This window comes from Pan troglodytes, chromosome 5, assembly GCF_028858775.2.
Source record: "Pan troglodytes isolate AG18354 chromosome 5, NHGRI_mPanTro3-v2.0_pri, whole genome shotgun sequence".
NCBI classification, from domain to species: Eukaryota; Metazoa; Chordata; class Mammalia; order Primates; family Hominidae; genus Pan; species Pan troglodytes.
The window spans coordinates 43530666-43544013 of record NC_072403.2 but is presented as its reverse complement, the minus strand read 5'-3'; the positions used below and the strand labels follow the sequence as shown (position 1 = coordinate 43544013).

Sequence of the window (13348 nt, the reverse complement as noted above, 5' to 3'; positions counted from 1 at the left end):
GAGAGGTCAGGGAGGAGCCACAGCCTTTTGCCAGCTCCCAGGCCCCAACTTCTGTGAGCATTTCTGTCCCTTGGAGAAGAAGCTGGACACAGGCTGAGAGAGCAATGAAAAAACAATGAAGGCCTTCGGGGAGGGCAGTGTGCAGCCAGGTGTGTGTGTGTGTGTGTGTGTGTGTGTGTGTGTGTTTGTCTGTCTGTCTGTCTTAGGTTAGGCTCTCTAAAAGCAAAGCCTGAGATGGTTGGGGCTGGGGAGTTATGGTTTAGGCAAGTGATTTGCTGGGAAGATGCTCTCAAGAGAAACTGAGGGAATGAGTGAGGCAGCCAAGCAAAGATGTGGCTCAGGAAGCTTAGCCTGTTTCCAGGGGAGCTCTGGAGTATGACAGTGCCATAGTCACCCCATCTCTGTGTGTGTGTGTGTGTGTGTATGTGTATGTGTATTGTGGGGGAGAGGGTGTAATCTCCTAGGCATTTGGCATTTCTGGCCAAGGCAGCTCTCTTGGCTAAAGGCAATTCCCTGGGGAAGGTGAGCACCCTGAGCTGTCAGCAGCTGGGGATGGATGCACCTGTCACCTTGGGGAGCCGGGAGGGGCACCGATGGCATCCACCGCCAGGACTGCTAAGATGGTGATGCTAACTGAGTGATGACCAGTCTGTACAGATGACAAAGCCCCTTCACACAATCAGCCCACTGAAAAGCACAGCTCTCTTGCAAGGGGTTGGGGAACTGTCCCTTTCCTGAGTTCCTGGCCCGCCTGGTTCTGTCCTAGAGGTCCTGAGAGGTTTCTTTCCTGGGCTCAGTGGGGTCAGGCCTCTGAGGAATGGCCTGGGGAGATCTGGGCTGACCCCTCCCAGATACACTCAGGAGGGAGCCCCAGACTTCTTCTGGCCTTGGCACCTCTTCTCTAAACCTCCTCCTCCATCCTCTCCCGCCAGCTCCAGCCCAGGCGCAGATCGTGCATGCGGGCCAGGCATGTGTGGTGAAAGAGGACAATATCAGCGAGCGTGTCTACACCATCCGGGAGGGGGATACCCTCATGCTGCAGTGCCTTGTAACAGGGCACCCTCGACCCCAGGTAAGCCCCCAGCCCAGCCTTGCTCAGGTCCCTCCTCCCCTCACCTTGCCTAGGCTCAGCACTTAAGAAGAGGCAGCAGGAGATGAGGACTCACGATGCACCGCAGCATGGAGGCAGAGAACAGGAGATGGGGGCTGGGGAAATAGCAGGAAAATTAACTCTGTGGGGAAGGGCTGGAGGCTATGGGCTCATTCACCTGAAAACATGGACGGCTAAGGGGAAAAATGGAATGCCGGTTGTTCAATTCCACTCCATTCCACGGATCTGTTGAGCAGACACATCCTTAGATGCACTTTCTAATGTGTCTGTGGGCAAACCATGTGCCAGGCACGGTGCCAGCCACTTTCTCCAGTGTTTTCCCTTTGGAGCCTCACAGCTGTGCAGTGAGGAAGGCATTAGTGACCCCCTTTTGCAGCTGAGGAATTTGCAACTCAGCGAGTTTGGGTAAACTCCCAAGCGCACGCAGCTCTTGTGAGGATGGAAGCAGACATTGAATCCAGAACCAGTGTCCTCTTAGCTTACTCTGCTTCCTCCCAGCATGTCCATCTTTGAGTTGGGAACTTCAGGAGTGAAAATCAGCATAGAAAACGTGATCTCTATCTAATTCAGGTTTCTGGCAGGCAAGCTTCACACCCTTGAGGTTCAAAGATCCAAAGCAATTAGAAACAGAAAATAAGAATCTGGGAATGCCAGATGAATTTTGTCACAGTCGAAGTGTATGGCTCAGGCAGGAAGCACTGGCCTGTGATCACTGAGAGCTGAGGGGAGGAAGTAGGGAGGAGGTGGGCTGAAGGGATGGGAGGAATTTGCTGGTGAGCTACTGTGACCTTTAATAGCAACAGAAAGGGTGACAATTGGATCCTAGAAAGGACAGTGAAATACAAAATTCTTTTTTCTAGATCATTTTGGGAACATAGATGGCTTTAGTAGGTTCGGCCTTGAGACAGGCAGATGGACAAAAAACTATGATCACTGCTGCTCCTTCTCAAAGGCGTGTTTTAGAAGGGAAAACAATGCTGCTGGAGTAGGTCGATGTCTGTGTCAGGTGTGATCATTAAAGGATGGATGGTCCTCCCTAAAAGCCAGTGAGGCCACTGGGTCATTCTCCCTAAGGCTGCACTGGCCATCTGTGTGTGTCCCCTTGGGTGTCCCTGTATGGGTCATGTGTGGTTGTGGCTGTGTGTATGTGTACCTGGTTTTCTATTTCCATCAGTGGTTTCATTCGTTCTGCCACCCAGGCGCAAACCCTTGGGCTCATATTTGACCTTGCATCTTCTCATTCTTCACATCTAGCCAGACTCTGAGGCCTTCCTTGTTTTCTTTTCTTTTCTTTTCTTTTTTTTTTTGAGATGGGGTCTCACTTTGTTGCCCAGGCTGAGTGCAGTGGTGTGATCACAGCTTACTGTAGCCTCGACCTCCTGTGCTCAAGTGATCCTCCCACCTCATCTGACCAAGTAGCTGAGACCACGGGTGTGTGTCACCATGCCTGGATCATTTTTAATTTTTTTTGTAGATACAGGGTGTCCCTATGTTACCCAGGCTGGTCTTGAACTCCTGGCTTCAAGCCTAGAACTCTTGCTTGAACTCTGGTCTTGAACTCCTGCTTCAGCCTCCCTAAGTGCTGAGATTACAGATGTGAAGCACTGTACTGGCACGCCTTTCTTTTTATGTTTCTTGCATGGGTCTTCTCTTCTCTTTTCTTCATTACCCCTCTGGGTCAGCCTATCAGTCCTGTTGCTTGGACCATTGCAGTAGACTCTAAACTGACCTCCCAATCTCTCACCTCACCCCTCCTCCCATCTATTTTTTTTTTTTTTTTCGAGACAGGGTCTTGCTGTGTCGCCCAGGCTGGAGTGTAGTTGTGCAATAAGGCTCACTGCAGCCTTGAACTTCTGGGCTCAAGCAATCCTTCCCCCTCAGCCTCCCAAGTACCTGGGACTACAGGCATGCGCCTCCATGCCCAGCTAATTTTTCTTTTTTTTTTCAGAGACAGGTTTTCACCATGTTGCCTATGCTGGTCTTGACCTCCTGGGCTCAAGTGATCCTCCTGCCTCAGCCTCTCAAAGTGCGGGGATTACGGGCATGAGCCATTGCACCCAGCTCCCTTCAATCCGTTCCTGCACTTTGCTACCAGAATGATAACCCCTGTTGTGCTACATCATATCACTCCCCTGCTCAGAGATGTCCAATGGCTCCCCTTCATTTACCAGATTCATTCAAGCTCCTAGGGATGGAATCAAAGACCTTCTACAATCTGGCCTCCACCTGCCTCTCTTGTCTGATCTCCCACTGCCACCCTCCTCACACCCTGTGCTCTAGTCAGACTTGCTTCCCCATCATCCCCAAGTACACATCTGTTCATTCCTGCTTTAGCCAAAGTTGCTTGCCTCTCCTAAAATGCCTTCTAGCTTTTTTGCTTGTTTCATTATAAGAAATATTTATTGAGCACCTGCTACATGCCAAGCAAAGTTATGGGTCCTAAAGATGCCCCTATAGTTTCTGTTCTCATGGAGCATCCAGACTACTAGAGAAACAAGGCAAATATCATCTCATGGCCCACTTAGTGGTCAAGATGGGGGACTAAGGGACTGAGGGAACATGGAGTGCCTCACTCCAAACAAGCTGTGAGAAGGAGGGATATCTGGGGGCCAGAAATGCAGACAGAATCTACAGTGATGGCAGGTAGCAGAAGTTGAGGAGCCTAGCCCATGAAGAGACTGGCACTGCATACACACTACTGATAGTTGTATTAACACACACATAAGGGGTATGCATTGAGGCTACAGGTCCATCCATGGCTGGGAGCTGGAATTGAACTCTACCTAAAGCTGGAAACTCAACAAGAGTGGCATCATCTATGAATGAGGACCAGAAGATCTCTGTCCCACAGCCCAGAGTCACTGCAGGGAACAGACTGTCCTTCAGGGTGTGGATAAAAATGCAGCCACCTATGAGATAGCATAACCCTAAACCTGTCTGTATTTTGCAATATCCAAATAGTGAGGAAACCCTAACCTGAGAAACCAACATAAAAATGTTTTGGACATATGAACCCATGATCTTCAGTATAGGCAACCACCTATACCCAAGTAGTGAATGAGAAACAGGACCATAAAGGTCCAAGTAGGACTTCTATGGAAGATAATCCCACTGAGTACAAACCTGTGGAGTAAAATTTTAAAATATTAAAAAATACAGTGCCAGAAGAGTCAGTCCATAGACCCAACAAGGTGAATAATTCACAACTGAGGAACTAGAGAAAATACAGCAATTTGAAAGGGTCTTCAAAATTTTAAAAAATTAAATATTGGAAGAGATAATGGAAGGAATAGAATCCATAATACAGGAGATTATAAAACTTGATCAGTTATGTACAGAAATTAGCAAACAGAAATCCTAGAAATAAAAATAATACAGTCTTTAAAAATGTTGGCCTCAGTACCCTAGAGATAGCTAAAGAAAAAAATTAGTGAATTGAATAATAGATCTGAGGAAATCAGCCATGCATTTCCAATGGAGTCCAGGGAAGACAGAGACAGGAGATGTGAAAAAGAAGTTGAGAGACATGGAGGATAGAATGAGAAGCTACAACATAAATTTAGGCATTCCAGAAGGAATGAATAGAAAAAGAGAGGAGGCAATATTTAAAGAGATGAAGGACCAGGTGCAGTGGCTCACACCTGTAATCCTAGCACTTTGGGACACCAAGGTGGGGGGACTGCTTCAGGCCAGGTGTTCAAGACCAGCCTGGGCAACATAGTGAGACCCTAGCTCTACCAAAAAAAAAAAAAAAAAAAAAACTAGCCAGGTGTGGTGGCACACCCCTGTAGTCCTAGCTACTTGGGAGTCTGTGGCAGGAGGATCCTTGAGCCCAAGAGTACCACTGCACTCCAGCCTGGGTGACAGAGCAAGACCTCATCTCTAGTGATTAAAAAAAAGAGAGAGATAAAGACTGAGAATTTTGTAGAATTGAAAAAAGGTAGGAACTCTCAGATGCATAAAGCATACCAAGGCTTGAGCAATATGTAAACAAACTCCATCTAGACAAAATGTTTTATGTAAACATAAAACATCAAGTACCAAAGGATCAAATGTTTTCATGTCCCTGTTATCTCTCCAAAGCACTCTCTGATCTGGTATGTCTTGCCTGAAACTGCCTCTAACTTTTCCCAGGTTTTGTAACCTCTAGCTCCATGAGGGTAGAGTCAAATGCGGGCAGGGGATGAGAGCAGCAACACTGTGGTCCTGGGTGGTCCCTCCCTGCATGAGAAAGGTTGCCCTTTCACCCCTTCTCCCCAGCCTTGCTTTTCTGGCCTCTGGCCTGACCTGTTCACCAGGATCAGGCTGCCTGCCCTGTCTCTGTAATAAACAAGCCTCCCTACTTAAAGACTGAAGTCCCTACCCACTGCCCCTACCTCTACCCCACTCCTTAGACTTAGTTATCTAGAACTGATCTGTTTTTCTTAAAACTCTGGCACCTTGAGTAGTAGGCTTAGGTTTCTCATGCAATCCTTGATATTTTTCTATAATCTAAGACAATATTAATAATAATAGAAATTTGTTGAGTGACTAATGTATACCAGACACCGCACATAGGGGATTTATATACTTTCTTTGTAAACCTCATAATAATCTTGCAGAGTGGGTATCATGGTGTATTAGTCATGTATTACTGCATAACAAATACTCCAAAACTTAGGGGCTTCAAACAACATGTACTGTCTCACAGTTCCTGTGGGACAGGAACCCGGGAGCAGCTTAGCCGGCTGGCTGTGGCTCAGGGTTTCTCACAAGGCTGCAATCCAGCTGTCAGCCAGGGGTGCAGTCATTGGAGGATGACCGAGACTGGAGGATCTACTTCCAAGCTAACTCACGCGGCTGTTGGCCTGAGGCTTCAATTCCTCCCCAAGTGAGCTCCTCCATTGGGCGGCTCAGGACCTGATAGCTGGCTTTCCCTGGAATGACTGACCAAGATGGAAATCAGTATTTTTTTTTTTTTGAAACAGTCTTGCTCCGTTGCCCAGGCTGGAGTGCAGTGACCTGATCTCGGCTCACTGCAACCCCCGCCTCCCGGGTTCAAGCTATTCTCCTGTCTCAGCTTCCTGAGTAGCTGGGACCACAGGCGCGCGCCATAACGCCCGGCTAATTTTTGTATTTTTAGTAGAGCCGTGGTTTCACCATGTTGGCCAGGCTGGTCTCGAACTCCTGAGCTCAGGTGATCCGCCCGCTTGGCCTCCCGAAGTGCTGGGATTAGTGGCGTGAGCCACTGTGCCCGGCCGAATCCATGCTCTTAACCACAGCACTGCGTGCCCCCATTTAAAGCCTCTTCCCTCTGATCCCGGATTCCCCAGCTCTTGACTCCGTGGCATCCTACCCTGTCTGTGCATTCCCACGAGTCTGTCTGGGTTCGTTTCCTAGGCCTGCGTGTGCCCCACGTGCGCTTGTGAAAAAGTATGGGAGAAAGGGGGTGCCGTTGCAGGGCACTCAGCGCTGAGGCCCCCACCCCGTGTGAGTCTGACAGTCTGACTCTGCCCCGCCTGGCGGCCCAGGTACGGTGGACCAAGACGGCAGGTAGCGCCTCGGACAAGTTCCAGGAGACATCGGTGTTCAACGAGACGCTGCGCATCGAGCGTATTGCACGCACGCAGGGCGGCCGCTACTACTGCAAGGCTGAGAACGGCGTGGGGGTGCCGGCCATCAAGTCCATCCGCGTGGACGTGCAGTGTGAGTTGAGGCCCCCCTCTCTCCCCGGGCCCTGACAGCCCAGCCCGGGCCAGAGGGCGCCCCAGGGATGAGGTGAGGTGGGGAAGTGGGGATGGGGTGGAACGGAGAAGCTGACCTCGGTGGAGGAGCCTAAGAGGTACCGGGTGGTGTGTACCACCCTCTACCATCTACACCTTCGCACCTGTAATCCCATATGAACCTTGCAACTTCCCTTGAGGTGAGCAGGGAGGGCAGGATGGGTTGACTTACACTCCTTCTGCAGATGAGAAAACTGAGGTCCCATGTGATTTGCCCACAGGCATGGAGCGGGGTAGCCTCAGAGCTGAGATGAGGACACAGATCTCTTCCCCATTGTCCGCTGCCCTTCCCACAGTACCTCATGTCTCTCCTTTTGTCCTGCTGCAGCTCTGAGATTTCCCTCCTTACTACATTACATATAGGACCAAGCCCCACTCCCCGAGTCCTAGCTGCTAGCTGCATGAGAAGCCGCCAGTCCCTACCTGCTCTCCACGGGTAATCCTTTAGCCTGAGGAGCCTGTTTTCCTGAGTCATCCGTCAGGCTGAGTCAGGTACCCAGAAACTGTTGGCCCAGGCCCAGGAGCCTGTCTGGCACCATTTTAAGGCTTATAATGAACCTACCTATTAGCTATACATCCTCCCACTCCCTAAGTGGGACTCAGTAGAGTGATGAACACTGACACCCCAGACCTCTCTTCTGTCCCTCATCAGCCAGCCAGGGTCCTGCCAAACCCTGGAGCTGAGGGCCATTTCTTAGGTTATTGGCCCTGGAAGAAGCTGGCAGGCATAGCCTGGACCCCACCAATGCCCACCTCCTCTCATGGCCATGGTGGTGACTTCTATCCCAGTAGGCTGTGGAAGGGGCAGAATGATGGGCTGCTGGAACATTCGTTGGAAGATGTTGGAATGTGTACTGTCAATGCCTATGACTCACAGCCATACATTAAGCTCTCTAGGGGACCCTTTAAAAAGACGGATGCCTGGGCCTTCCTTCCAGAGATTCTGATGTAATTGATCAGGGGTGGGGCCAAATATCGATTATTTCTTAAGCTTTTTAATTATTTTTTTAAAGTGAGGATTAATCAATAGAGTGTACTAATCTTAAGTGCAAAGGTTAATGATTTTTTACATATGTGTGTGTGTGTAAACAACTTCCAGTTCAAGAGATAGAACATTTCCAGGACTCTAGAAAGTTCCTTCATGCCCCCTCCCAGTCAATAACTCCCCCCTGGGAGGCAATCATTGTTCTGACTTTTGACACTATGAATGAGCTCTGCCAGGCATCAGTATTAAAAAGAAAATCTCCACGTAATGCTCTTGGGCAAACAGGGCCAAGAACTACTAAGCTACCTTAGTTTACCAATGAGGAAACAGGCCCAGAGAGAGAAGGGACTTAGGTGGGTCACATTACAAATTAACAGCTAAACTAGGATTTGAAGAAGCAGCTGCTTCCTCCATCCCATGATGGGAGATTGCAAAGCTAGACACCCTCATGCAGGTCCCTGGGAGGCACAGCTCAGAGGAAGTCTGGGAAGGCATCAAGTCCTGTCGTCTTGGCCGGATGCAGTGGTTCACACCTGTCATCCCAGCATTTCGGGAGGCTGAGGCGGGAGGATTGCTTGAGCCCAGGAGTTCAAGAACAGTCTGGGCAATACGGTGAAACCCTGTCTGTACAAAAAATACAAAAATTAGACAGGTGTGGTGGTGCATGCCTGTAGTCCCAGTTATTCAGGAGGCTGAGGTGGGAGGATCAATTGAGCCCAGGAGGTTGAGGCTGCAGTGAGCGATGATTGCGCCATTCCCCTTCAGCCTGGGTGACAGAGTGAGACTCTGTCTCAAAAAAAAAAGAAAGAGTCCGGGCGCAGTGGCTGATGCCTATAATCCCAGCACTTTGGGAGGCCGAGGTGGGCAGATCACAAGGTCAGGAGATCGAGACCATCCTGGCCAACATGGTGAAACCCCGCCTCTACTAAAAATACAAAAATTAGCTGGGCATGGTGGCATATGCCTGTAATCCCAGCTACTTGGGAGGCTGAGGCAGGAGAATTGCTTGAACCAGGGAATCGGAGGTTGCAGTGAGCCAAGATTGTGCCACTGTACTCCAGGCTGGTGACAGAGTGAGACTCTGTCTCAAAAGAAAAAAAAAAAAAAAAAAAAGGAAAAAGTCCTATCCCCTGCCTCTAACAGGTTAGTTAAGCTTGCAGGGCTGAGAGGGCATCTGGCAATCTGGAAATGTCTGTTGAGGGTGGCTCAGCTCTTCCTAAGGGCTGCCAGGAGCCTGAGTCCCCCAACCATGGGGTCACCCAGTCCTGACTCCATGGGGGCTGTGCCCTTGCAGACCTGGATGAGCCAATGCTGACGGTGCACCAGACGGTGAGCGATGTGCGAGGCAACTTCTACCAGGAGAAGACGGTGTTCCTGCGCTGTACTGTCAACTCCAACCCGCCTGCCCGCTTCATCTGGAAGCGGGGTTCCGATACCCTATCCCACAGCCAGGACAATGGGGTTGACATCTATGAGCCCCTCTACACTCAGGTCAGGATGGGCAGCTGGCTCGCCCCATACCACTTCTCCTGCATCCAACAGGGGAGGGGGGCATGGGGCTGAGTTTTTGGGACTGCCTTGACTTCAACAATTCTATTCTTACTTTGGAAACACACATTCTGATTGGAGTTCAGACAGCCTGGGGCAGAAAAATCAGATGGAAAGGCCAGGGAGCAGCAATGAGGGCAGGAGTGTCCCCGAGGCAACATGTCCTCCAGGAACATTGCTAGTTAGGAAAAGGCACCCCTAGGGGCAGACAGGTCATCCCAGTCTGCTGCTGGGTGGCAGAGTATTGGAAACCTGTGGCCAGGCACAGCAGGATCTGGGGGCGAGGAGATGACTCCTCTTCCCATGGGCCCTGATAGTCCCAGGAGATGGTGGTGATGCCATTCTGCCAAGGAGGGCTTTCAGCGGTGGCTGCAGGCCAGCCCCATGTTTGTATGGGTTGTACGAGTAAGTTCCCTTCTTACCCCTCCATTTCCCAGACTGGAGAAACCAAGGCCTGGTACTTGCCAGTGTGCACAAGGGCAACCTCAGACCCAGAGAATCCCATGATGAGGCACTGCCAAGGCTATGGAGAGTGTAGCATCCACCCCAGGCTCAGGACCCCTGGGGCTAAATGGTGAGGGTGGGGTTGGGGATGGGAAGAGGGGAATTAGACAGGCATTTGTGGTAGGCTCTGGTGCTGGGTGAATGAGTATGCGGGATCCCTGGAGACTCAAGCAGGCACCTTACCCCAGTGGTCCACTGCTGCCCAGGGGGAGACCAAGGTCCTGAAGCTGAAGAACCTGCGGCCCCAGGACTATGCCAGCTACACCTGCCAGGTGTCTGTGCGTAACGTGTGCGGCATCCCAGACAAGGCCATCACCTTCCGGCTCACCAACACCACGGGTACAGGCATTTTCCTCCCCATACTCCTTCCCTACCTGAGCTAACTCCCAACCAGGAGATAGTGCCCCACCCCACAGGGACTCCAGGCACACTGCCACTAATGTCTGGCCCCTCCCCTCCTCTTCCTGCTCCGTCTTCTCCCCTCTCATCTCCCCTGAGGGCATCTCCAGCCTCTATGGTTTTCCTAGCCCCTTACTCTCCCCAACATCCAGCCCTGCCTCACAGTCCCTTAAGACCCCCCTCCTTGTCCTCTTAGCACCACCAGCCCTGAAGCTGTCTGTGAACGAAACTCTGGTGGTGAACCCTGGGGAGAATGTGACGGTGCAGTGTCTGCTGACAGGCGGTGATCCCCTCCCCCAGCTGCAGTGGTCCCATGGGCCTGGCCCACTGCCCCTGGGTGCTCTGGCCCAGGGTGGCACCCTCAGCATCCCTTCAGTGCAGGCCCGGGACTCTGGCTACTACAACTGCACAGCCACCAACAATGTGGGCAACCCTGCCAAGAAGACTGTCAACCTGCTGGTGCGATGTACGTGGCCTCAGAAGGGGTGGGAGGGAAGTTGTGAGGCAGACAAGGTCCCTGGTCTTTGGGAGCTACCAATGAACTAGGAAAGGGGCCTGTCTGCTTCTCCTTGGTAGATGAGTCATGCAGAGGATGTTCCACGCCCTTCGATTTCCCTGCAATTCAGCTAACTGCCAGCAGATGGCAGAAGGAATAAAATTTGTATAAAGCTTTATTGACAGTTGACAATCTACATTTCCAAATGTAACCTCAACAATCCAAGAAGTAGGAAGGGCTAGGATTGATTACCTACATTTTTTTTTAAGATTGGGAAACTGAGGCTGCAAAAGCTAAATGGGGACATTCTAGGCTTCAAGAGTAATTTCCTGGCTTTCTCCCTGTACAGTGGTTTCTATGTGATTAACTGAATTTAAGTGAAAATAACACACATTTCCATATGCCCTATATGGAAATATTTATTAGGGAAGTATTTAAGTGAAACTGAAGATAATTACTAAATGAAAAATGATACAAAACTTTGAGCACAGTCTAAAGAAGTATAAACATTTTTCTTATTAAACCTCAGCCTCAGTAATTAACTGCTCACTATGATCTTGATTTTGACACTCTGAATTAAGGAGAAAACTAAATTTTTCTGCTTGTGCAGCTTTAGGGATTTTGTTTGTTTGTTTTCTTTTCTTTTTTTTAAAATATATTTTGGCCACCTGAGAGCATCGATTCAAATTGCCCTGAATATACACTCCCTGTTTGGTTTTGATTGTTCTTTTTAAAGATCCAGGCTTGTTTCCAGCTCTTTAGCACTTGAACATAAAGTACAGCTTCTGCCGAACTCCACTGAGAGTCACTGATTACATGGACTGTCTTCATCTCTCACTGACCAGTCAGTTTCTTTCTGACTCTCCTCACAGAAAGAAACTAGCTCTCTGTGACTTTTTACTTAATCAGAGCAAGAAAGAAGGTTAAAAACTGTGACTAATGACTACTTTTTCCTTCGATGGTACTTTTCCCATCAGAAGATTATTTTTCTCCACCTGATTCCATTTGGCCTTTTAAGCCTGGGTTGGTAAGATCTCAATTTACATCAAATACTTATGGTCACCTCTTAGGGTGGCTGTAGAGCCCGCCTTTCCCAGCGCAGACCTGGCTTGTGCCTGTTGTGCCAGTGTCCTGTCCAGAAGGTTGGGTACCTGATTAAAAACTCGATTTAACTCTTGGCTTATTTCAAACATGATCCACATTTTTTTAAGAGGCCAGACCTTTTTCTTTCCAAATGCTGTGTTTTTATGTAATTGCATGTAAAGTGATCGTATTGGTCTCCTATTACAAAAATTATACTCACTTATTACAAAGAGTCAAACAGCACAAAAGAGTGAAATGTAAGAATTCAATTGTCAATTCTCCTCAGTTCCACTCTCTAGATAGAACCACTATTATATTCTAGTGCATGCTTCCAAATGTGTATTTTGCATATTTAAGGTTTAAAACAATGATAAAAACAAAGCATTGTAGTGGTCAAGAGCTCAGACTCTGAGTTTGAATTCAAGATTGGCTACTTTTTTGGGCAAGTTACTTAAGCTGTCTGAGCCTCAGTTCCCTTCTTTGTAAAATGGGGGTAATAAAGCATCTCCTTCAGAGATTCTGGGATGGGTTAAACTAGTAAATCCATGTTAAGTGCTTGGAACAGTGCCTCTCACATAGTGTATATTCTGTTATTACCAAACCTGCTTTTCTGCAGTGACCTTTTTTGAACTGTTAAAGCACATCTGAACAAATGAAACAATTCCCAGGCAGAGAAAAGTGATAGTTTCACCTGGGGGAGTTGTAGCCCCCTATCCCCAGAAAGGCCAGCTAGAGGGGAGAAGCTGGGTCTGGGTTGGGGTGGGACATGGACCCCTGGAGTCAGGCCAACCCCAACTACCCTTCCCTCCCCATCCACTCACAGCCATGAAGAACGCTACATTCCAGATCACTCCTGACGTGATCAAAGAGAGTGAGAACATCCAGCTGGGCCAGGACCTGAAGCTATCGTGCCACGTGGATGCAGTGCCCCAGGAGAAGGTGACCTACCAGTGGTTCAAGAATGGCAAGCCGGCACGCATGTCCAAGCGGCTGCTGGTGACCCGCAATGATCCTGAGCTGCCCGCAGTCACCAGCAGCCTAGAGCTCATTGACCTGCACTTCAGTGACTATGGCACCTACCTGTGCATGGCTTCTTTCCCAGGGGCACCCGTGCCTGACCTCAGCGTCGAGGTCAACATCTCCTCTGAGACAGGTGGGCAGCTGGAGGGGCACTGCAGAAATGTGAGGGGGGTGGAGAGGCCCACAGACAGGAGGTAGTGGGGAGGCAACGGCTTGGGAAAGGGAAGCCAGAGTGAGGAGGCCACCATTTGTTCATGCCACTTGCTTTTATTGAGTCCCTGTTAATATGCCAGGCACTGTGCTAGGTCCTGGGGTAGAGCGGTGGGCAAAACAGGCTCTGCCCTCATAGAGCTTAGGAGGAAAGGCAAACACGTTTCAGATAGTCTCACAAATAAATATATCATTGCAAACTGTGATACATGAGAGCCTGGAAAGGGTTC

General features: G+C 49.6%; 1 protein-coding gene across 3 annotated transcripts in view; it reads left to right on the top strand.

Annotated features, from left to right (window-relative positions):
• MDGA1 (MAM domain containing glycosylphosphatidylinositol anchor 1) overlaps positions 1-13348 on the top strand; it is a 67690-nt gene that overhangs the window by 32828 nt on the left and 21514 nt on the right. For all 3 annotated transcript variants that reach the window (XM_054685753.2, XM_527378.7, XM_009451177.5), the window contains exons 2-7: positions 933-1072; positions 6622-6796; positions 9153-9349; positions 10117-10249; positions 10506-10775; positions 12712-13041. In XM_054685753.2, the coding sequence (XP_054541728.1) occupies positions 933-1072; positions 6622-6796; positions 9153-9349; positions 10117-10249; positions 10506-10775; positions 12712-13041 (1245 nt within the window). The remainder of the gene's footprint in view (positions 1-932; positions 1073-6621; positions 6797-9152; positions 9350-10116; positions 10250-10505; positions 10776-12711; positions 13042-13348) is intronic.